Source organism: Calonectris borealis, chromosome 7 (assembly GCF_964195595.1).
Source record: "Calonectris borealis chromosome 7, bCalBor7.hap1.2, whole genome shotgun sequence".
Taxonomy (NCBI): Eukaryota; Metazoa; Chordata; class Aves; order Procellariiformes; family Procellariidae; genus Calonectris; species Calonectris borealis.
Window position 1 is genome coordinate 17,979,252 of NC_134318.1, and position 24,184 is coordinate 18,003,435.

A 24,184-nucleotide genomic window follows, 5' to 3' on the forward strand; every position below is an offset into this window, starting at 1 on the left:
CCCCCACCCCGCGCCGTCCTCCGGAGCCGTCGCCCGGTGCCTCGGCGGCCCGGCGAGCGGGACCGAGCGGCCGCGGGGCAGGGAGCGCGGCGGCGCCGCACGGCGCGGCCCATGGGGGGCCGGGAGCCCGCCTGAGCCGGCGCCCCCACCCCCGGCGGCGGCGCGGCATCCCGGGGCGGCCCGGCACCCCCTCCCCGCGGGGCCCTGCATGCGCCCCGGGCAGGGCCGCGGCTGCGGGCGCGGGGCCGTCGCGTCCCCCGGCGGCAGCTAGGGAGGGGCGGGGAGCCGGCGGCGGCGGCGCCTCTGCGCGTGTGGGAGCAGCAGCCTGAGCGACAGCCTGGGCCCTGGAGGGAGCTCCTGAAGGATGGGCGAGGAGGCGGCGGCAGCAGCGGCAGCGCACGCACAGATGGGCCAGCGGAGGATGAATTAGGAGCCACAGGAGGCGGCTGCCGGCACCGAGGGGGGAAGAGGAGAGGAAGGGGCTGGACTTGGAAGAGGAGGAGGAGGAGGAGGAGGGTGCGCGGGGGGGACTGAGTATCGCTAATAACAAGTTAAAGACTAATAACAATAATAACAGACCACCTCCGGGAAGATCCGCGGCGGAGGCTGAGAGATCCCCGCTGAGGCCAGCGGGGTTGCAGCGCTGGGTATCTTGGAGAGACGCTCCGAGGCATCAGTTTGTGGTGGTGGTGGATGATTTTTTTGGGGTGGGCGGGGTGGGGGCTGTGTATGCGGGAGAAGGAAGGGGTGGGAATCTGAGGAGGAGACTACCTTTTAATTATTATTTTTATTTTTTTTTAATATTATTTTGCCGCACAAGGAGGACGCTCGGAATTCACCGGCCTGTCGGCTCCCGAGAGGGACCCGGGCGCTGTGCGGCCGCTTTTCTTCATCTTCTTTTTTTGTTTGTTTGGTTTGTTTGTTTGTTTGTTTTGATTTGGGGTTCTTTATTTTCATTATTATTATTTTTCTTTTTCCGCTGAGCAGCAGCGGCGGCGGCAGCAGCAATATGGCTGGTGATGGGTTTTTTGGGGGGCGCTGGCGGGAGGAGCTCTCGGAAGCCCCTGCGCGCCCGGCTCGCTGTTAGCTATGGCAAATGGCAGCGGCGGCGGCGGCGGCGGCTCCTACCCGGGCGGCAGCGGCGGCGGCGGCGGCGGCGGCATTAGAATGAGTAACAATATCAACGCCAACAATCTCAACACAGACTCGTCCTCCTCCCCCGTCAATGTGCCCAAGATGGATGCGCTCATCATCCCGGTGACCATGGAGGTGCCCTGCGATAGCCGCGGACAGCGCATGTGGTGGGCTTTCCTTGCCTCATCCATGGTCACTTTCTTTGGGGGACTGTTTATCATCCTGCTGTGGAGGACCCTCAAGTACCTGTGGACTGTCTGCTGCCACTGTGGGGTCAAAAACAAGGTAACTCCCCCTCCCCTCCCCTCCTGGTGCCAGTGATGGTTTGGTGCGGTGGTGGTGGTGGTGGTGGTGAGGAGGAGTAGTAGGAGCGGACACCTGGCGAGGTGGCACTGGTGGAGATGCCTAGGGCTGTTGTTGGATGGCAGTGTGCTGTCTGCTGTTGTGGTAGGGTCGCCACGGGCTGTCGGGAGCTGCAACGTGGGGAGCGTGGCTGGAGGGGTGAGGTGCTGGGTGCAGCCCTGAGACGTGCCCCCTTGTCCCCCTCTCTCCCTCCCACCCCACGCTTTCATCTGGTGGCACGGAAGTTAAACCTGGTGTCGGCTCGCCATCTCGGCGAGGCACACGCTGGCATGGTGGGACGGTGTGGTTCGGAAGTTGACACGCATCCCTGGGACCACATATGACGGCAGGGTGGGAGTGTTTATTTGCTGATCTAAACTCTCAGTTCTCTTACGGAATAAGAAACTTTGGCAAAATTAAAAAGGTAAACTTCTCACTCAAGTAAATCTTTTTAAAGCTAGTTCCACGCCCTGAGAATCTTTGACGCTTCTGTTTGATAAATTAAATGTAGATATCCAGAAGTATTTAGTGCATTCCTAAGTAACACACTAAATCAATATTCTTTTAACCTAAGTGCGAAATCTTTGAAGCAGCCTCTCTGCCCCTCTGATTTTTGCATATTACCAGCTGGAAGAAAGCGTAGTACATGAAGTAAGGTCGGCTCCTGGTTTGAAGGGTCTCTCTCAAACCAAATCTAAGACTTGCTCAGCTTCAGACTTTCATTTTTGTTTAAGACAAATGGGATAGAAAGTGTTAAGACTCTGTATTTGTGAAAGTGGATTTTGACAGACCCCAAAATAGACCAGCAGCTGGAGTTTCTCCCCTTCCCTTTTCACATTTTTTGGATTACAAATGGAATAATATCTGCTTCAGTTATTCCTGGCACACAGACACCCACAAAAACACACACACCTTTTAATATATGGTTGCTAGGTTGCTGGCTTGCTTTGACGTACAGGGAGCTGTCTTCCCCCTTCTCCTGTCCCCTCCCCCCAAACACACTCGATACAGCGCATAACGCAGCTGTACGAAGGACCTAACACTTAGGGGAAACCAGAAATAAAGTTAGAGCGTGAGAAGTTACAGTACTTGTTTGTTTGTGTATTTGAGTTTAGCGAGGTAGGCGTCCAGTTTGGATTGCTTAAACGAACCTCCACATTCCAGTTGGAAGTAGGACAGTTACAGTGAACTTGGCCTGTCTACGGAAGAAGTGATTGCTAGAGATAAGGAGTAAATAAAAGCTTTTATCTCAACCTTGAGCTTCTTGAAACCTACCAGGCAGTATCACTTCTCTATAGGCATTTTTTATTTCGTTCAAAACCAAACCTGAACTTTCTCAGAGAGGTGTTAGCCAGGTATGATGGCAAAGCTCAAAAGAACTTGTGATAAGCGTGTCTTGTAAAATACCATTTCCTGCAGTAAAAGGCGATTTTCAAGAATGGGTGGATAGTTAAGGCTTACCTTCAGTTTCTTCCGTGTGTATTTAGCATCTTCCTCCCCACATGATAAAGCAAATCTGCAAGGGCTATCAGGGATCTTGATGAAAAAGAAAATCCTACAGGTTATCACCTCGTGCTTCTTTCCTTGAGAGAATGAAAAGTTAGAAACTTGTACACAGACTTCTTACGCATAGTGTCTTGGTGGGTGTTGTTGGACTGATAGCCCATTGTTGGGACAGAGTCCGTTAAAGCAGATCATTCATTTCTTAATCAGTACAGAAAGGCATATCCAAATTGTCTTTAAAATCTCTTAGGGTAAATGTATCAGCTCGCTAAATAAGAGGTATCGAGGGGTTCCAACACTTCCAGTCTGAATGATTTGACATACGGCGGCTATGTCAGGTTGTAAGATTTGAGTTTATTTCATGTTTGAGACCTGGAGTAGCTATGTCCATGAATATCATTCCCTGGGGCAGGAGGATGAAGGACTCTGCAGGTAGGGGGAGATATGCATCTCTTTTTGGATTTTATTTGTTCCACTTGTAAGGGTTTTCAAGCCTGTGGTGAAGAAGAACTTTGAAGGGCTGATCCTGCATTCCTTACATGCTAAAATGGGAAATTGAAGGGAATTCTGTGTGTGTAAGGAGTAACTAGTTATTGCAAAACACTTTTCTAGTATTTAGGGTATAAAGGCTAACTGAAGGAACAACTGGAAATGTCTTAAACTTTGCTGTTACCAAACACATGCTTTGTGCTGCATGGTAACTTGGGAAAGGCTGCCAAGGCTGCTGGTGAAAAATGTGAATCCATATATATGCTACGTCGACTATAATGGACCTGCTACCAAAAGCCATTTTACAAGAAGTAGCTCCTCCTACTGCAGGACTGAAGAAGTTTTCTGCACGTTAGGACCTTTCCTTCCCTGTGCTGCCTCGTCTGCTGCTCCGCAGGTTGTAGCAGAGTTGGGTTATCCAACATCGTCTCACCATCTACATAAAGAGTGCTTCCAGTGAGGGAGCTAAAAGAAATCTTTCTCATGTCTACTTTCTGTGGCTTCTTATTGAAGAATTCACATATATATGTGAATAATTCGCAGAGTTACTGTGCTGACACCCGTGTCCATATATGTTATTGCAAGGAACTGCAAAAAGTTTCTTTTTTTTTTTCCTGCTATATTCTGAGCACAACATTGTATTCCTCAGATTTGTCAGCGATTGTCAACTTGATTTTGTGATGTAACACTTTTTAATGGCTGCATAGAAGGATTTAGAATGTGGGGTTTGTGGTTTTTTTTCCCCCCCTCCTTGTCTCTTTGAATTTAAGGTTGGAATTTAAAAACGTGTTGTAAACAGTTTAACACTTTGTGGTATGAAATTTCACTAGGGTTTTTTTTTTTTTTTTGAGATAAGAAAGTCAAGATACTGTAAGTCAAGAATATGAAAACTTCTGGTAACAGAATGATAAATGTTGTCCCTTAAAATTCCATATCCACTTTATGTCATCGTATATGAATAGAACATTAATATTAATTATGTACTAAAAAAGATTGCTGAAGTTTTAGGATTTTTATGCTCCATACTTGCTTTGTGAGATGACATTTTTTAAAATCTGTCAAAAAGGAAAATGTAAATCTTGACCTGTGTTGTCAGTGTTTCATGTAATGTGAGAGTCATTACAATTGAAGCCCTTATATTCCTTTATTTAATATGGTATATAAGTTTAGATGTAATTCTTCCAAAATTAGCTACAGTCATATTGCAGAGACTTAACAAATGCTGTTTTTCTCCTCACTGTTTACATCATGTTAGGAATGCTTAGATATTGTTAAAGAACTTGTCTTCTCTTTGCTTTTTATTTGGCCCTTGACCAACTCATTCCTGTTTGTGTATGAAAAGTAGAATGTGAGATTGAAATTTAGTGGGCTGGACTCTTGACACCAATAGTTGCTCTTGTTTCTGGAAATAATAGAAAAATTAAATAAATATTCATGGTGAAGTACACAGTTACACATAGTGGCTAAATGCGTATTATACAATCTGTAGTTTTTTTGATTATATGGATCTACTACTGTATTTTTTATGTTCCTGAAGGGCATTTTCTACTGACATTACCTGATATTATGCTTCAGCTTTGAACAAGCTCTTGAACAAGAAGAAGATGCAGTGGAATGAGAAAGCAGAAGTTTGGGGCACAGCTGGCACCTGCAGCTGGCCAGTGCAGAATGAAGTGAAACTTGAACCCTTTCGAAGAGTGTGATACTGGCCCCTCTATCACTGCTCCTCAGTTCCCCAAAGAGTGGTACCCTTTATGTACCTTATGCCTTCAAGGCTCTAGCGGGTAGAATGTATCTTTATCGCTATGCTCCTGTTGGAATGATTTCAGTGTTTTGAAGAGCCTTCCCCCTGCCCCAACCTAGGACTCATATAAATGTAAAATAAATTACATTATGAGTATAGATGGCAGTTGCTGTCTTGAAATCACAAGCCATAATAATCTTCCTTCATATTGGTTTACATATTGTGGAAGTTTAATAAAATATACAGTGCTAGATTTGGTCAATAGAAACCCATCAACATTCCCATTTGTTTTGAGTAGAAAAATGGAAATGTTATTGGAAGTACAATATTTGCAGAAGTATTCTTTGGGAAGTTAAGAATTTTAACCCAAACCTCTAAGGCCTGAGAAAACTTGTAAGTGGAAGAATTTCAGTCTTCCCTAAAAGAAGCAGCGTTTCTACCAAACTGGCCCTCATATAGCTAGGTTTGTCGCTTTCCTAGCAATACCTGCATAAACCTCCTCTGCAAATAAAATTAAAGAAACAAACTCAAAACAAGGCACTATATATTGAGAAAAGGAACGCAGGAGATCCCTTCATTTAAATCTGTATGTGGAAACCTCACCTTGACTCTCTCGAAGATGTACCGAGCAGAAGCGTATGAACAACTGGAAGGCTCAAGGGATTAGCAGCAACTGTAATGCATTTTGCTCGTTAGTCACATGCGCAGCCTGGCTCAAGGCACTGAAGCGTTCCTGTCTCATGGCTATCAGGTGGCTCTGCGTGTAATTACTCTGTGAGCGTCCCACCAGACAGGTTGCCAATTGAGGGATGGACATGGTGGAGAGGTCAAGGACTGAAAGAAAAGGTACTCACAGCTCTTTGCAGACGGTGTTTCTACAAGTGAAAAAGGCACCGATATGGAGAGGTGTGTGCCGCTGCCTTGCACGCTGTGAAAAAGACGACGCTTTCGGCTCTCTGGAGCTCATAATGGATTTCAGATTTTATAAACTCATGCTAAAATTGGTTATGCATGCAGAAAAGAAAATGTATGGACAAGGATTTAAGCTGTAAACGAAGCAATCTCGACTGAAATTATTTTGATGCAGTATCATACTTATTTTCAAGGCTTTGGAACACATACATTTAAGGAGAAAAATCTATGCTCAGAAGGAATTTGCAACTCTCACACATTTGCAAATCTGTAAATGCTGGTTGGAAACCATTCGATTTCACAGTTTTTTCCAGTTTAGCTCAACAGAAGAAATGCCTGTAATAGGGAACAAAAAGCTTTCAAATAACAATGATCTATATAGTTTTGATGCAGTGGGATTTCTGAATGCAAAATGAGGGCAGTTTATAGCCCTAGATATAGAAACAGGGAAAATTTAGAAAGCGCTAGTCCTAAGTATAATCTCTGCAGGGACAGGATCTAATGATTATAATTAAAAAAGCAATGATGTTCCATGTCTGTCCTGTGCTATTGCAAGAAAGTGGATTGTGAATCTTAGTCATTGAGTGTCCTTCCTGGGACAAATCTTAAAAAGAAGCAGTAATCTCTAGTCAGCAGGTAAAATGCAGAGCAATCGTCAGTGTTCCTTCAGAGATTGGCTCTGCTATTCTGTGGAATCCAACTTAGATGGACAAAAGTTTATGTGAATTTCAGGGTTGGCTGGTAATAATTGCTCGGCAAGATCAGGCTGTAGTTCAGCAGCAGTTAGGCATTCTGTAGCGTGGGGTTGTAGGACAGCAGTTCCAGAGAACCTAGTGAGACGTAAACATAAAATAACTCTGGATGAAATTAGGGGATGGGGTATCCTTTCGGTTCTGTTAAACATACCTAGTCACATTGCATAAAATTATGTATTTTACATGTATGAAAATTATCGAATTATCAGAAGTCTGAGAAGGACACAGTGAATACAGCTTGTGGAGGTTTTCTAAGGGAAAGATTCCTGAAACATTATGTGTGGGTGTCAATGGTTAAAAAATACTTTTCTCCCGCACATATCATTTCAGTGACAAAAGGAAAGGGGCTACACTTTAAAAAGCTATCATAGAATGCTATGTTTTTGTAATGAGTTCACATGCTGTGACATGGTTGAAGGCTTAGAATCATCGTATCATAGAATATCCCAAGTTGGAAGGGACCCATGAGGATCATCGAGTCCAACTCCCTGCTCCTTGCAGGACTACAATGCCCGACTCTTCCACCCAGCCTGCGAAGTGAGTGCAAAATTAGATCAGAAGACTAGCCTGGCATTTATACCACCTTTGCATGGGGCTAAATACACAAATTTTAGATTAGACCTCATGGTTTGTAAGCGCGAGCACTCTTTTTATGGCACATAGGTCATCTTGGGTGACAAGGGAAGGAGGGCACGCAGCAGAAGTTTGTTAGCACTTTTACCAATAATACAGCTGGATGAATAAATGGGAAAGCAAGACACCTATCTTCCGTGGCTGTCAAGACATGTATTGGTCAGGAAAGGCCCATTTTGAATCCTGATGGTATTTATAGCCTGAGAATACATCGGGTTTGCATCCTTGAGAGGAACACTTTATTCCCATATATAGTATGCATGGCTCTGTTTAAATGAATGTGCTGCCACTGAAATGTGTTGAGTTCAGTTTGCTTTGAGATGATATATTGCATGTATTTGTCTGTTTGAGAGTTACAGAAAGGGAGAGCGTTATCCAAAGCCTGTTGAAGTAGAGGGAGGCCATCCTAGTAACTTCAATGGTTTTGGATTCAGGCCTAGAAGTGCACAGTGTTCTAGATGAATCAGATATTTTTTTTCAAATGATTCTTATGTTAACATTTTAAGCTTTTAAAAGCTTTTTTCTTTTATTGTAGCGAGGTGTATTTACTTGGCTTGCAGCCATTATGTCTGGGATTAGGACCCTGGAAACATAATATTTTAAAATCACACAAGGTATGTTTCCATTCCAGTTAAGACTTACACCTTCTGCCAGGCCCCCCTTGGAAACCAAAATTTGGGTGCTTGAACTACTGACGATATCCTATCATGGCATGTCTCCTGCAAGCTGATGTGCAGTGGCAAATACTGGCGCTTTTTTTAGAGCCACAGTAAGTCCACGTTTAGTGGAACTGGCCAAGGTCCCTCGCCCCAGGATCACCTGCAGGACGGAGACGCCTTTGCAGCTACAGCCCTGCGTCCTGGACATCCCTTCGCACGTCCTTCGCTTCACGACCTCATTTAACTATCAGAACTGCTAACATATAGTGGAGGAAAAAAGACAAATCTCATCACCAGGCCAGAAGGGTGTTGAGAAGTACTGTAACATCATAAACAATTGTAGCAGAACACAACAATGGGGCTAGAATTTGAGTGGCTTGTCACAGTAACTGTTAGATAGAGGACTACTGTGTTGCATTTTTATTGCTTTTTTTATACCGAGGAATAAATTTATTATAACAGTTTTGCTCCCCTTTGTCCAAGCAAATGCTGACTAAATAGTTAGCATTTTCTTTCTTGTTATATTTCATTCATTTATCATGATATCTTTTACATTTTTATGTAATGGTTTATCTCTTATTTGTTAAACTAAAAAGGTGAGTCACTAATTCGCTATTATTAATGAGATTAACTCTAACACTGCTGGTGTTGGATTAATTTTCTATTTTAAGTATAGGGGAAACGTTATTACAGGTATGTCTTTTTAAAAAAAAACATTTGCAAATGGTGACCTTAATATTACAATAATAAAGTGAAATATATTAGAGTGATTCTTTGTTTAAGCATCTTGTAATTTTTTTCCAGTATGAACTCTGTTAAACTCATTTTAGTTTGTGATTATGCAGGGGTATTCTGCTGGACAGAAATTACTTGAAACCGGTTACTAGCTGCTTTGACCTATAATGGTCATAGCTGGTGTAGAGCACTTCAGATGCCTTCAGATATCGTGGTGAATCCTTTGGCTACAAGTGATTTGACATAGCTTTCTTGAAAGTGAGTTTGCTGATCAACAGGCAGATGTGGTGTGATGTTTTTCCATTTCCTAGGTTATCGTACTATAAATACTGTTTCATAAGGAAGCTGATAAACTCTACTTGGGTTTTAAGGACTGAAGGAAAAAACCTCTTTTTTCCTTTTCCTTTTAATCACAAGAACAGCCTAGTTAGGAGAAAATACTGCAAGGTCTGTCTATATGTGGTGCAAACATTTTTCCCCATGAGAATACTTCTGATAAATTGATTTTGTTATGTGGGAAGTTTTTACCAGCTTTTTGTGTTAGTTTTCTTCTATTCCCAATTAATTTATATCCAAAGGCTTCTGATTTCTTCAGCATCAGAAACAGTGGACTGCGGGTTTTATGTTCACATTGTTTTCATATCAGTTAAGGCTCTCAGCAATAATGCATACTCGTTTCCTTGTGTCTCTAACGTTATTTTTCTGCTGTCTCCAGGATAAGGTTATAGTCACCATTTGTTATGTTGTGCTTTTTTTAGAGAGATGTGGATTATATGCTTAAGATTGATTGAGGCTCTGGTTTTTGGTTTAAGGCCATGCAAAATTTTACCTGACTAAATGCTGTTTTTCTTCCTCTGACTCTGCCTTATATGTGTAAGTTATGGTGTTGTCTTTTCATGAGTCGGAAGAGCAGAATTCGTATTATAGATCTGTTGTTCCTAAAAGAAAACAACACAAAAAACTTCACAGTTTTGATATTTGCAAAAATAATTTTAGTTGCTTTTTTGGAATGTGTCCCTAGGATATAACAAAGTTTTGATTTACTAAAAGTGGAAAATGCTGTCCAAAGTGTGGAGCTTTGACTCTGCCTGTATGATTTAAGTGATAAAATTCTAATGTTAACGTAAATGATATGTACTATAGGAGAACCTTGGTATCTTTGAGTTGCCAGCTGAATGCTAAGATGTGATTCCAGGAGCGGAAGAAAAAAACATTTGATTTTTCTGATTTTCAATGGATGGCATTATATTTCTTATTAAGTTATGCATCATTTTTCAAGAAAACTCATACAGCAGTTGTTTAGGTTAATATGTGGAACTTAAGTCAACATTTGCACAAACAGCTGTTTAGGCACCAAAATTTATATTTAAGATCTGAATGAGGAGTTTGATTTCAGAGTCAGTGATAATTTCACATGGTTTCAGAAAGAGGTATTATTGTTCTTGAAAACTTATTTCCTTATTTAGATGTTTGTCAATGAACATAACAGCTAAAATCCAAGTACCTTTTTTTTTTTTTAATGTTGACCTTACACATCGTATTAGGGACTTGAGTAGGGTTTACCTAATCCCCTTCTCTTCTCTGTATATATAAACATAGGAAAAGGTACTTCAGTGTTTGTAAATTTACACGCTGTTTTAAAGCTCCGTAAAGCAGCAGTGTGTCTTGCATTAACATCTAATACTCTAATTTTAATTTTCTTTTACCTAAGAAGTTGATACACACCCCCTAATCAAAAATATTTATTTCAAGCTGATTGCTCTTAGAAATAACTTTAATTAAAAATAAGTTAAAAAAATAATTTTTTCATGCTCCCACGATATTGAAATTGTGGGAATAATCGGAACATGTTATTTCCATGGCTACAGTTGCTTTAATAAAGCTATATATAAACTTTTGCCTTTATTGACTGTCCATGTGATTATTTGTCTTTGGGTTTGTGCTCTTTAAAGTGAGAAATGCTAATGCCTTAAGGTGAATAGATCTTAATCTTGCTCTTATGCCAGCTGTGTACAAAAGTAAAATGTATCCTTACAATTGATTACAGACATTTTATTTAGAGACTTTTCTTTCCTATTAAAGAGTGGTTGAATGAGAGAATCTATATTCATAATTTGTAGAGGTGGAAAATAGTTCAACGTCTAGGGTGAAAATTTACTTATTTTTTTTAAACAACAAAGTAAACCCAGAATTTCATAGGCTTGTCTGTTTGCTTTTTATACACGAAGAAATAGAATATTCAGTTTTGAAATAGCTAAAATTTCTGCCTGCAACAGCTCAAGAGTACTACAGAAAAGACTCCCGACTTGCATCGGGTGTGCTAGGAGAGTAAACCTGCTGAGTTATTAATTATTAAAATCCTTCACTAATGATCAGCCAGGGTATTGCTGTGTCTTATTAAGAGGTGGGTCACATCACATAGTGAGTTGATTTAAGGGGTGTGGGTGGGTGTGTTGGAGGGTGAAGGGAAGGGGTGGGCTCGTGGTGGATAGAGCTCCAGGCTGTCCTTCAGCACTGAACTGTGCTGCACCTGTGGCTCTTCAGATGGTAGGGGAATACAAATTTCGTTTCAGAGCATACCTGATTATTTCTGTGAAGGTGTCCGAGCCACATTATGCGGTGTTTACATCTACTTTATGACTTGGTCTGAAGTGAAGGTGATGTAAACCATACCTGATCTGACCTAATGCCTGTTGAAGCTAAGTTACATCACTTACCACTTTTTAAAAAACAAATTTAATCCATCAGAGCAAGTGAAGTGTTTTGGGGCAGCAGTATTTTTGATTTAGTCTTCTAAGACTGAACTTACCATCCTGAGGTGATGGTTTGACAGTGCTAATAAATGCAAACTTTAAAGTCTGATAGGAGACTCGCTGCAAGGTACCTGAGCTGTGTTGAGGACAGGCTGTGACTGGCAGGTGGTAGGAGCTCCAGATCCTAAACCATCGTAAGTGCTTTTAGTCATTTTTACTGACGGGAAAGGATTTCATAGGTAAAAGTTGAATACTGAAAAGTTTTAAAAGTGAGGTTGTTTCATGATTAGCATGCTAAATATTAATTTCGTTATGTCCTTTGGTGAATATGGTTTTGTTCACTTCAACATTTTAGCTGGATGAGGAATGCACTTTTGAAAGTAAACGCTAGCTTTTCCAGAGTGGTTAAGTGGATTCCCTTCAGGTGAAACTATGGAGGAGGATGAGCTCCAGGAGCACACTTGATCTACTCCACCTGTTACCGGGCTTCAGTCCCCACAGCTGGGCTAGATCAGTCTTGAGGGTATAAATGCTGAAGTGCAGAGAGTGTGGAGCTCTCGTGTTCTCTTATTGTGTCTTGCTCCTTGATCAAGGTAAAGTTAGCCCTGCTTTTAGAGAAATCCCAGGTGAGATTTTTGGTAAGTTGCTGGTTTTATTTTCCCTTCTTTTTTGATTTTTTTTTTTTTTTAAAAAAACAAACAAATGTGCAGTATGTGTACAGCTTCCTGCAATTGCTCTTCCAGAGAGCTCTTTCTTTTATTATGCCGTAACTCTCACTTCAGCGTTCAGCTTGTGCTTGTGGGTTGTGCCCCAGTGTGCTGGCCCTGCCCCCCCGCCCGGGTGGGACCCTGAACCAGCAGGTTGGCAAAGATGGTGGTAAGGCTGTGGCTTTGGGTGATATCTTACTGCCTTAAAATGTCACAGGTGTTCAGGTGTTGGGCTGTGACAGAACTATTGATTAATTTCAGTATAACTATTCTAAAATTACCTTTTTTATTTTATTGATCTTCTGAGAATTTTGGCAAGTGTATGAAGTCCGTATGGGTAAAGGTATTATTATTGTCCTGACTGAGGGAGAAGCAAATGGGTTTGGGACAGGTTGTTTAAAGCAGTTGTTGCATTTTTGATCTAGTGTGAGACAACAGGCGGTAGAGCTTGGTGCCCAGACTGTTTTCAGGGTGCTTTTCCTATCACTGAGAACTTGAGCTCCAGAGCTTTTACTTTCAAAACATTTATTAGAAGTGGAGAGAAAGGTAATGATAGCTCCAATTAAAGGTAAAAGTTCTAGAAAAGCTTCTGGCAATGTAAACAGACTTCTAAAGATTGTGTCTTGTGTATTTATATTCTCTCAGCTCAGTAAAAAAATCTTTATGAACAAGAAGTAGAGGAACCATTTTAAATGCGGGCTTTTTCATAACAGTATTTGTCGGATTGAATTGTCTTTTCCTTGGGACAAATAGTTTTGGTCCTGGGTATGGATTGTTTTCAGCAGTGACTGTAAGACTGTAGTTTCTGTTGGTTTGTAAAATACTCTTTGGATTTTAAATGGTATGTAAATGTAGGCTATGGTGTAACCACGACACTCCTATAGAAAAAACATAATGCCCATGACTTTTGAAATTGATGGCTCTAATGGTTATAGGTAAATGAGAACGTGCTCTGAGAGCTGATGGAAATGACAGTTCACTTAATGTCAGAACAAATCATGTGTCTTAGACCATAGCAGTATTTATTTTGGCCATTAATATCAGTGCACGTAGAGGCTTCTTTTCCCCTGTAATTAAATTGATGGTGATTCCTGGATGTTTGCTTTTACATGATCAGCTTATTTTGTTTTTTTTTGGGCTCATTTCTAATAATTTAAAAGAATATCATGTTAAACTAAAGTATTAGATCATTCTTTTCTTAAAATAATTGATTTTTTTATTTTAAACTAAAATACTGGTTTAATTCAGTGCAGATCCTGTAGAAAATGTTACATTGATGTAATGTATTTAAAAAAAAAAATCATTATTCAGAATTTAATTATAGGTTGTTTCTATTTGTCTTCTGGCCTCAGGCTTCTGATTAGGTTACGTAGTCTTGAGCTGATGCTCTTTAAGCGTGTCACCAGACTTCTGAAAACCTGTCTTGTGCAGTTGTGTGACACTTGGAGCTAAAACTTTATGAAAATATTTTAATATCAGGAGAAATGCAGTGTATCCATTATAGAGAACAGGCTATGGAGAGATGGCAGCATTCATTGTAGGCTGGTTTGTGTTTCATATTGATACATTTGAAGTAAAATTCATTCCTGTACTGTGTGTCAATGCTTCTGCACCATTTAAGTTCCATTTAGAGGGCTGAAAGGCTTGTGGTTTTTGTAGTATTTTCTGCAAGTGGGAAAATTCATTACTAGGGCTCTAGGATATTGTTTTAAATGTTCCATTCTATACAAGGAGCGTTGTGTATTCAAAATTGGACTTAGCAACTTAAAAGGTCCATCTGAACTATTTTTATTATTGTAGTATTCAGAGGCCGGACGGTTTTGCAGGCTTAGTTATGCCAGATCCTATTACCAGCTTTGAAAAGGGGCGATCCTCTGCCTCATGCATCTTATGATCTGAAAGCAGATAATGAGAAAGCCGGGAGAGGAGGAGGGTTGTGAAAGAACTGGTTTGCCCCGGTCCATATAAAGCAACCCAGTGATCAAAATAAGCAGATGATTTCATTAATGTACATCCACTCACCCCGTTTGTTAGATTTACGAAGGGAACGTGGTTTGTGAGTCCATTAGAGCAGTTACTATTTTTAAAGAACTACAGGTGGTTAAAACTTGCTGTGCTGTACTAAGTTCCCTTCTTGAAGATTTTTTTTTTACATAAGCAGAGAATAAAAGGAATAAATAAAAAAAAAAAATCTTTATTTTGGATGAAATTATTTTAGCTGTAGTGTGTTGAGGAATTTGTAAGAATAGAAAAATAACGTGGAGAGGATGAAGGTTGATGACAAGAAGGAGGGAATCGGTCTAGTTCAGTATGCAGTGTATGGTATTCACTTTATCTATATGCAGACACTTTGAATATGCTTGCTCCATTGCCATTAAAAAAAAAAAAATCAGTTTCTGAGTACTCATATCCATGCTGGATTTAAAGAATAATGTTACTTTTAGAATCTAGGAAGGTTCCCAGTTAAACATATGCTTGTTGATTGTACTATTTTTAGCTTCTTTGAACAACACGTGTTCTCCCCAGATATTTATTTGTGTATGTTGTATTCTGTTCTTAAAAGGAAAATCTCTCTGTGTCTAGATTCTTTTTCTGTATCCAAGAAAGGAAAGAACCAGGGTTCTTGTCAGTGCTTTACTTCTTCGAAATCCTAGGAGATGTAGTAAATTAATTAAATCTAAAATGAATCCATCTGGTAGTGCTAGCAATGCCAGGGGAGAACAGGTGAAAGAATCTGAGCCAGAATAAACATATAGTGCATTATATAACCCGTAATGTAATTTGTGACACGTCACAAGCAGAAGACTAATCTTGGTGTTAGACTGCTTTTTGTGTAGTGTTGTTTTTAAGTCAAAGAGTTAATGTGATAGTCTGAAATGCTTGTTTCTGTTGCATTGCTAAAAAGCTAAATTTTTTTTTTCATTATTAGTAAGACAAATATATTTAATCCATCTTATAAAGAAGATAAAATTCCCTGTATGGATTTGCTTGAAAATAAATGGGTTGACATTGTTTGAAACAAAATGAAACAAAGGCAGTATTTCAGAAAAATAGTATACCTGTTTAAAATTTGGCAAGCTATTATCCAAACTAAAAATCGTGAAAGGTATGCTGCCAACCCAGTTTTGTCCCCAAATTTCTGTTTGTATAAGAAGAATACAAAATCTCTATGCAGACATTTCTGTTGCCAGAATTACCTTGTTCTTTAAGTTCTCTGCAATATTTTCAGTGTAGTCATTGCATCACTGGGAATAGGAATGTAAAAATGACTGTAAAAATTGAATTGTATTACCTGATTTGGGAGGCGTGCGAAAGGTAAGCAGTATAAATGCTGGGAAGAAGTGAATTAGATTAGAAAAGAAATGGCAATGAAGAGATTAAAGGACGGTGTCTATTTGCAGTGCAGGGTTTGTAGTTTGCCAGGGCTCCTTAGCACACATTCTGTTTTTATTATGGCACCAGTTAGCATGATTTCGGTGTCATTGCCTGTGTTATGGAGCGTGTGTCTGATAGAAGACTTCTAATGCACGATCTTTGGGGAAATGTATTTTGTGAGGGCAGGGCAGGTGCCTGGGCCTTTTGGCATGACTTTAAAACATGTGGAGAAAGTAGGCCATAGAGCTTTTTGTGAATTTAGGAGATTAGTAGCTAGATCTTTATCCAGCTTAAAAAAATAAATATCAATCTCATTACCTGCCTTTAAGTCAAATTCCATCCTCGTCTATCAATTTTTTCAGCATCCTCTGTGCTTTTATTTCCTGCTGCTTAAGTTTCACCTTTTTTTTGTGTTTAAAAAAACCCAACAAACCAAACAAACCACAACAAGAATATTTCACATGAAGGTTGGAAGGAGCTTGTCTCATCTGTCTCACTTGAATTTCCAACTCTCAAGTGAAAGATTCTAGGTGGTTTGTAAGATTGCATAAATGTTGGTTGTCTTTTCTTAGTGGAGAGGATTGAATTCCATTTTTAATAAATACATTTTCAGAAAAATATAGTTCTGCAAAAATTGGAATACTTACAAAACTGTCAGTTTAACTGGGTTTTCTTAACTGGGAGAGGGGAAAAGATGATGAAACTCTTTCTTTTTTTCTTTTTTTGACAGGAAATAAATATTTGACTTTTTAGTCTTATATTTTATTTCACATTGTAAAGTCAAAACCAAAGCCAGTTAATAGCTTGATTCATGTTCTTCTTTCAGGAATCTGACTTTGACAAGTCTTTATAGTTTTCAGGAGTTCTTTCTATATTAAAACTAAATTTGTTTATCTTAAAATTCTGTGCAATACATCAATTCTACTGTCTGCCTAGCTGTATTCTCTGAATGTTTCCATTCATAGGGTATGGCTATATAAACATGTATAATACATATTTTTTATATATATATAAATGTGACTAAATCTTTTATGAACAATTACACCAAAGTGCTGTTCTATCAGAGTAAGTGTTGCGCTCAGTTTGATGTCTATATAGATTGTGGAAAGCATACAAGAATAGGCAATTAAATATGTTTCTCACTTGTGGAGATACAATGAATTCTACAAACCCCCTCAAATCAACTGATTAGATGTCAATAAGGAAGTATTTAGCAGCTAAATGACTATAAAAGCTGTGGTCAGTCATTTAATATGTTGGACTGGCTTTTAATAATTCTTCTGTTTTCATATAATTGTAGAATTGTTAAGAATTTTATGTGGTTTATTTGTCGAGTTGGCTATTACAGCAGAGACATGTAAGTACGTTGTAACAGGCATACTTACTGAACGATGAGCCCTTGGGAAATTTAACACAGCTTTTCAAGACTGGACTGAAAGAAAAGTGGCAAGATGAGAGCAATATACACCACAGAAGCTGGTCTGTGAGAAGAGAGTGAAAAGAAAATGTTGACTATTACTTAACTTTTTTGAGTGCTTGGTGCATTTATGCCTTTCTAGGCCATTCCTACATGTGTTATAGAGTTCACTTAATTCTTCAGGGCAATGTTTTTGGACTTAGCTTTTTAATGCTGTTTTCTTTCATCTCATCTGAAGTTTATGCTCTCAACACAGAGTGAGGTACTCATGGCAATAAATTACACAGAGACTATCATTCCATGTTTGGAAATTGTTTTGGTTTTTTTTTTCCCCCAGAGATGAACATCAGAATGTGGAGGCCTGTTGCTATGTCGAGTGTAATTCATAGTTCCTGGTTAGTGGCAGAATTTTGGCAAGACTGATTACCAGAAGTCAGAGAAGGTTTGATGCTGTTTGTTTACATGATGTTTACATGAGAAATAGATTGATGATATCCCAGGCTTTTCTACTTTGCAAAGAGAGGTCTGAAATAGTTATTTGCAATGTATATGACAGGCTAATGCTTAATGTTACTCAAAACTTTGCTACTCCACGGTGTTGGTCAATTGAATTGGAGATGCATGGTAGATTAAGTCACAATATAATGTAGAAGTCTTCTATGATATTGTGCTGGTTTTGGCTGGAATAGAGTTAATTAGTTGCCGCCTGGGGTTAAACCACAACAGATAGGCACCTTCAATTTTTTTTCCCCACAAGAAAATGAAATAGCTCACTTTCTTCCTCTATTGCCCTCTTCATAAGCCTCATGAGTACTTCACAGAGCATCTTGGTCTGAGCTGAGCTAGACCAGAACTAGATTTAGGCCAGGAAGGAAGCTGCCGGGTTGGAACTAGTTGGAGCTAGCGTAGCAGAAATAGACAGTGCCCTGAGGTGAAAGGAGCTCTCAAGTCTCGGGCTTCTCAGAGTGCTGAGATGTCTGCAGTCTGACTTCAGATGGAGCTGCGAGTGCTCAGTTTTAGTGAGAAATTACACCTTAACTGTTTTTTAATTTATCCAGATGGCTTTCTGATTACCTTGGTTCTGTGCAATGTGATCCTTTTATCCTGTTTGGAAGAAGCTCTGTTACTATAGAACTTAAGACGTAAACATTCATTGTGTAGGTACTTAAAATATAGCTCAGTGACCGGATAATGGTTAAAACAGAAGTTTTCTGCTTTATCCTTTCCTGGTAACAAGTTGAGGCTAACCAAATTCTTATAATTATTTTACACACTGATAGAAGCAGCAAAGAGATAAAAAAAAAAGCTAATGCTTTCTCTCTCAATGTAGTTACTGGTAGAAATTGATTTTAGAAGTTATCAACAAATAGGTTTTGGTTATGTCAAATAAAACAGCAATTTAATTTCTTAAAACTCCTACTTGTGGTTGCACGGAAGAAAAAGTAGTGTCCTATTTTATCACATGTTATCACAGCCCTCTAATGATACTTCATAAGTATGTGCAGTGTAAGTGCTTCTTGGAAACTGCTGTTTCTGTCAATCCAGAGTGAAATTTTACAAAATATCCACATAGTCAGATGCCACTGAAAAATGTAACTTTTGATAGCATTACCTGGAATGACTTTTATTCTTGGATACTCTTTGAGATTTTTATCCACAGAACGTAGTCCTCTTTTAGTTGGGATCTCTGTGTGTGGCATTTATACAAATGTAACTGGTAAATGTACAGCCAAACCATTCAGAGGACTATATTAGTGCAGATTTAATATTTATTTTTTGTTTGCTTTTATCCTTAATCTAAATTACAGTACTGTGATATAGTGCATTAAGAGATGCCATATGAAAAGCTGCACTGTATTGCTTTTGTTCACCACTTCCTAGCAGTTTTATTTTTCTGTTTTAGTGGCTAACACTTCTTTCTTTTTGTCTGAGTCATTTTCCAGTGAAATATCATCATAAAGTCCCCACGATGCGTGCAGCCAAACATCAATTAGGTTACCCACCCTTTTCCTCTCTTCACCCTGCGCCCCATTCCTTTTGCAAAGAGCCACTCTGTGGCTTTGTACAAATACCTTCTTCTAGTATGTTGTCTTTGGATTAATTTGAATGAATATCTGACAGAGCTGGTGCATTCTCAAAGTAATACATTATAATAGGCTGCTTCATGCCAGCACAAGTTTGTATACGAGTCCCTCTGGTATTCTTCTAGTGATGTCGGGACCCTGGGGCTAACTAATAAGTTCCAGATAATGCATGCATCGTATAGGAATTGGAATAAAGTGATATCTGCCTGCAGGACTGTAGTGTACGGTTATGCAGCTCCAAATAGCCTTGGGTGCATCTTCCTTGGCAGCCTGTACATTACTTTGTCTAAAGAGTTGTAGGGTTTTCCTAATATTTTTTTATTTCTTCAATCATTACTCAGTAGGGGACCTCCTGACGCTTTGGTATGAAGTCTTACTATAATACAGACTTAAAATAAGTCTCATTATTATAACAATAATTTCCCCCAACAGTACTCGAGTTGAAGTTCAGCTCTGTGCAGGTTGCAGTAGGAGAGTCCTGCAGAGCCCCTCTGTGTTGGGCGGGCTGGCTGAAGGTCTTTTCTGGGAACCGGAGGTGGTAGAGGTTAATAGAGGTATCTTCCTCATTCCTGGAGAGAAATAACATTCTGCAGGTTCAGAAGTGTTATCTCGTTCATTTTTTTTTTTTAAATGGGTCTAGCAAGTAGTCAAATAAAATCTGAACTTGTACTTAAATAATTTTTATCTGCTTAGGACTGAAACACTTGTTCTGTGATGTTCTGAGAACTCTCGGTTCATATTAAGCCACTGTCAGTTCAGGTTCTTAAATCAGTATGAAATTCTGATAATTTATTACTTTTAGGGATACAAATGGGCCAGTGCCAAAGCTGAAATCCAAATACAGGGATTTAGAATCCAGTCCAAGAATTCAATGTAAACTCAGCAAATCCTTGGCCAAACTGGCAACTTTCCAGCACTCCAGGTCCAAAGCCATTCATTGTTATTGGTGACATTCCAGCATTTGAAAGTGTTAGCTGTTTAGTTCTTCAAGTATTGAAAGTCCCCTGATAACAGTTGTAAGGTGGTTAATGAGTTTAAAAACCCAAGAATGCCAGGGATTTCGTGATCCCCCGAGTAGTCTGTTTCCAGAGATGAAATCTGCTCTTTAAAATAAAGAGGATCTTGGACTGACTGAAATTTTCCATTGAGATGAATAATTAAAGAAGGAAAAAAAAAACACCAAACCACAAACAAAAGTACTAAATATGCCTTACAGGGACTGGCATTCTATAGTACCAGAAATACTGTAACTCAGTATTTTATTTTTAGCTACATACAGATCCCAGAGGGTAATGGAGGATTGTATGATGCTGGAGGTTTTTTTTTTCTTTTAGATTTCATATTGAGGTCTGATAATTTCCTGGTTTTCTTTATTTTCCTTTAAAGAACAGTCTTATTGAAACAAGAAAATGTGTCCCATAAGTTTAGGAGAGATGTCTAAAATTTCAAGTAGCTATATTTTTGCTCCTTTTGTTTAGTGTGGAAGAGTCCCTGCTAAGAAAGGTCAAACAGTAAATGTTTAATTAGTTGTTCTAGGATCACTACAAAATATACATATAAAACATCCACATGTAATTGTTGTGGTTTAACCCCAGCTGGCAACTAAGCACCACACAGCTGCTTGCTCATGCCCACCTGGTGGGATGGGGGAGAGAATCTGAAGGGTAAAAGTGAGAAAACTCGTGGGTTGAGATAAAGACAGTTTAATAGGTAAAGCAAAAGCCACGCACAAGCAAAGCAAAACAAGGAATTTGTTCACTGCTTCCCATCGGCAGGCAGGGGTTCAGCCATCTCCAGGAAAGCAGGGCTCCGTCATGCGTAACGGTTACTTGGGAAAAGAAACGCCATCACTCCGAACATCCCCCCCTTCCTTGTTCTTCCCCCAGCTTTATATGCTGAGCATGACGTCACATGGTATGGGATACCCCTTTGGTCAGTTGGGGTCAGCTGTCCCAGCTGTGTCCCCTCCCAGCTTCTTATGCACCCCCAGCCTACTCGCTGGTGGGGTGGGGTGAGGAGCAGAAAAGGCCTTCACCCTGTGTAAGCACTGCTCAGTAGGAACTAAAACATCCCTGTGTTATCAACACTGCTTCCAGCACAAATCCAAAACAGCCCCGTACTAGCTTCTGTGAAGAAAATGAACTCTATCCCAGCCCAAACCACCACAGTAATGCAACAGCGGTTGCTAAAATTCCAGTGTGTTACATAGGAATAGGAAGTTAGAGCTGGGCAGCAATAGATCTCAGGAAAAATGTGTATGGGTGTGAAAAACATCAGTCATCAGTTACGTAGAGTGTAGCAACTGTGTTAAGAGCACATGGAAGCACTCCAGGAAAGAAAGAAGAGTAAGGAGTATTATACTTAATGCAAATTAGGCTTCAGGTACTCAAAGGTGTTTACCCAAAATGAAATCTGGCAGTGAGCTCAAAATTAAAATAATCTCAAACATAAATGCACTTACATAATTACGGAGAGTTGTGAATGAACCTAAAAAATAAGCCAGTTCTATATTTTGATGGAAAGTTGAGTTTTGGAGAGTAAAAAGAGGAGAAATGTCAGACCACATAAAAGCCTACAAAACACTTTTCACTTCTCCCCCCTGTATCTATTTCTTATCCTCTCTGTATCCCATAAACTCTGCCCCTTCAGCTTCCATGGAGACCTCCTTTGTCTATATTGCACAAGTAAGATCACGTTTCTTCTTTACCCTTCCTGTGGTGCGCTCTTCTGTGTGTATTGCACAACTTTGCTCCAGGGGAGAGAGGACAACAAAAACCTGCCTACAGAAAACTGAGATCCAGGGAGTTACGCTTTAGCAGCAGGGTATGAAAGTCACCCAGACAAAGAATGTGCATATCCCACTTCCCAGAAAATGGAGGGTGCAGCAGTTGTGTGGGAGGGTGGAGAATGCTCTAGCCTTGGAAGGGGAAAGCAGAGTTCCGAATGGGCACAAGGAATGGCCTGAAAATATTCTTCAGGCTTTAGTAAACGCAACAATATCAGAAATAGTATTAGTCACAGGCCTTATTTGTAGAAAGATAAACTGCGATATGCAGAGAAATTCAGCAGCTTTTGTTCTTGCTGGCTGTGCAAGGAAGAGATCGAAACTTCAGTAGAAAAGGAGTGAAGAATAGCATCTGTGAACCTTCATGAAGTGGAGTGTTTTCATTAGAGTTCGTCCTAAAAGATGGGGAGCAGAGAGGGGAAAAAAACCAGCAGGTACCACATCATTCAGGATGATTAATTGCAGTAAAGAGGGTGGGAGACTTGGACAGACTGAAGGAAGCTTGTTGCTAGAAGAAAAGGACTCTTCTTACGTTTGCTTGGTTAGTGTCCAGTGCCCTCTTTTTATCCAGTGTAAATAGGAAAAGATTGTGGTATGTCACTATTGGTCTCGGTTTATCATCCAAACACTTCTTTCACTGACTTTAGTGGGAATTTTGCATTCTATCCAAAGTCAAAATACTTCTCTCTGGTGTTAGAAAAACAGTGCCGTAAATAGATTGCCATTTATGTTTCTTTAGAGCATTTGAAGGCTAGTGGTCTGCTGTGAAAGTTCCACTTTTTAAGACAGGTGTGGGATACTAAAGGAAACAAATATTATATATAGTAAAAGGAGGATAATTCAAGTCCACCACAGGAACCAGAAGTTTACTGTGTAAAAATGGAAGCTGAAATTAGTAATCATTGTTTGTCCCTTGGAAATGCAGCTTTTTAAATGATACTTTTATAACCTTTGAAAAGGGGTTACAAGGAGGATTTTTTTTTTAGTTTGCTTTTGATGAAAGGGCTTCCTAAATACAAATGACCTATGTAAATTCCAAGATAAAAGCATGAAGAAAATTCCTTGGTTTTATTCAAGCTTTAGGAAAGAAGGTAAGAATATAGTGTATCATGGAAAGAAGAGAAACCTGTATGATGCCCGAGTACATTGATGCTCCTACTTGCAGCTATCTCAGCTTTACTAGATGATTGGAGTTTTAATAGAAGCAGATAAGCTTGGCACAGCTGTGATCCCGCACTGAAATACAGGCATCACAGTATCTTTTTTCCTCTATTAATCATAAATGTCAATGCCTTACTTGCTTTTACTTCGAAGTAAGGTAATTGCAAAGTCTGGTATGCCTTTTGATTAAAATATCACATTTTCTGGCAACTGCTAAGTTGAAGAGCTACATAAGTTAAAGACTTTTCCATGTGAGATTTCCATCTATTTCTGTGAATCTACCACCAGTATCACTTAGACAAAATAAGCACAGAGTGGATGAAAATCAAGCCTTGGCCCTTACTTATGCACAGGCTTTAAGTCTTTAAAGGATTGTGGTCTAAGAGATGGAAGGTAGATGATACATTAAAAAAAAAAAAAAATTCTGGTGCCATAGAAAAATCTTAAGTAAAAGAGTGGCAGCTACAAAACCTGCCTTGTAGAGTCTTACTCCATGGAAATTCTTGGGTGACAACGTGGGGGCAGATGCTGCAGCTGTAGAATGATGTAAAACAGACAGATGAGATTTACACCGTAATAGTCTTGAGCACTTTTTCTGAGTGAATCTCACAGATGGGAGAAGCACTCCCAAGTCCATTTAAGGCTCTGAGTGTGGAAACTAAAGCTTTAACTGTAGATCTGCAAGTGTCCTGAGCCTCTAGAAATTGGGCTGTTCAGCATACCTGCACACCCAAAACAGCTGACTAACACAATTCCTCCCCCATTTCCCATAGTAATACTTCTGCTGTTCTGTGGAGACCAAAAGATAAAATATTGGTGCTTCTAATATCTGTAGCCCCACATAACAAAGTCTTTGCATGTGTGAAAGGACATGAAAATGTGTGCTTCCATCGAGATCTTTCGCAGCACAGTGTGCCTTCATGGATGAACAGTTTACAGCTTTTAGCACTGGTTTTAGTGGGACAGTAAAATGGCATATTGCTGTTTCATTCATTA

The 24,184-nt window shown here is 39.8% G+C and overlaps 1 protein-coding gene across 15 annotated transcripts in view; it reads left to right on the forward strand.

The window, feature by feature from the left end:
• The first annotated feature begins 276 nt into the window (after positions 1-276).
• KCNMA1 (potassium calcium-activated channel subfamily M alpha 1) overlaps positions 277-24,184 on the forward strand; it is a 526,570-nt gene continuing 502,662 nt past the window's right edge. For 14 of the 15 annotated variants that reach the window (XM_075154402.1, XM_075154386.1, XM_075154389.1 and 11 more), the window contains exon 1: positions 277-1,419. In XM_075154402.1, coding sequence (XP_075010503.1) covers positions 1,090-1,419 — 330 coding nt within the window. In that variant the 5' untranslated portion in view covers positions 277-1,089. Of the gene's footprint in view, positions 1,420-5,005; positions 5,371-24,184 lie in introns of those variants that run through there. The other variant, XM_075154401.1, reaches the window with a different exon arrangement.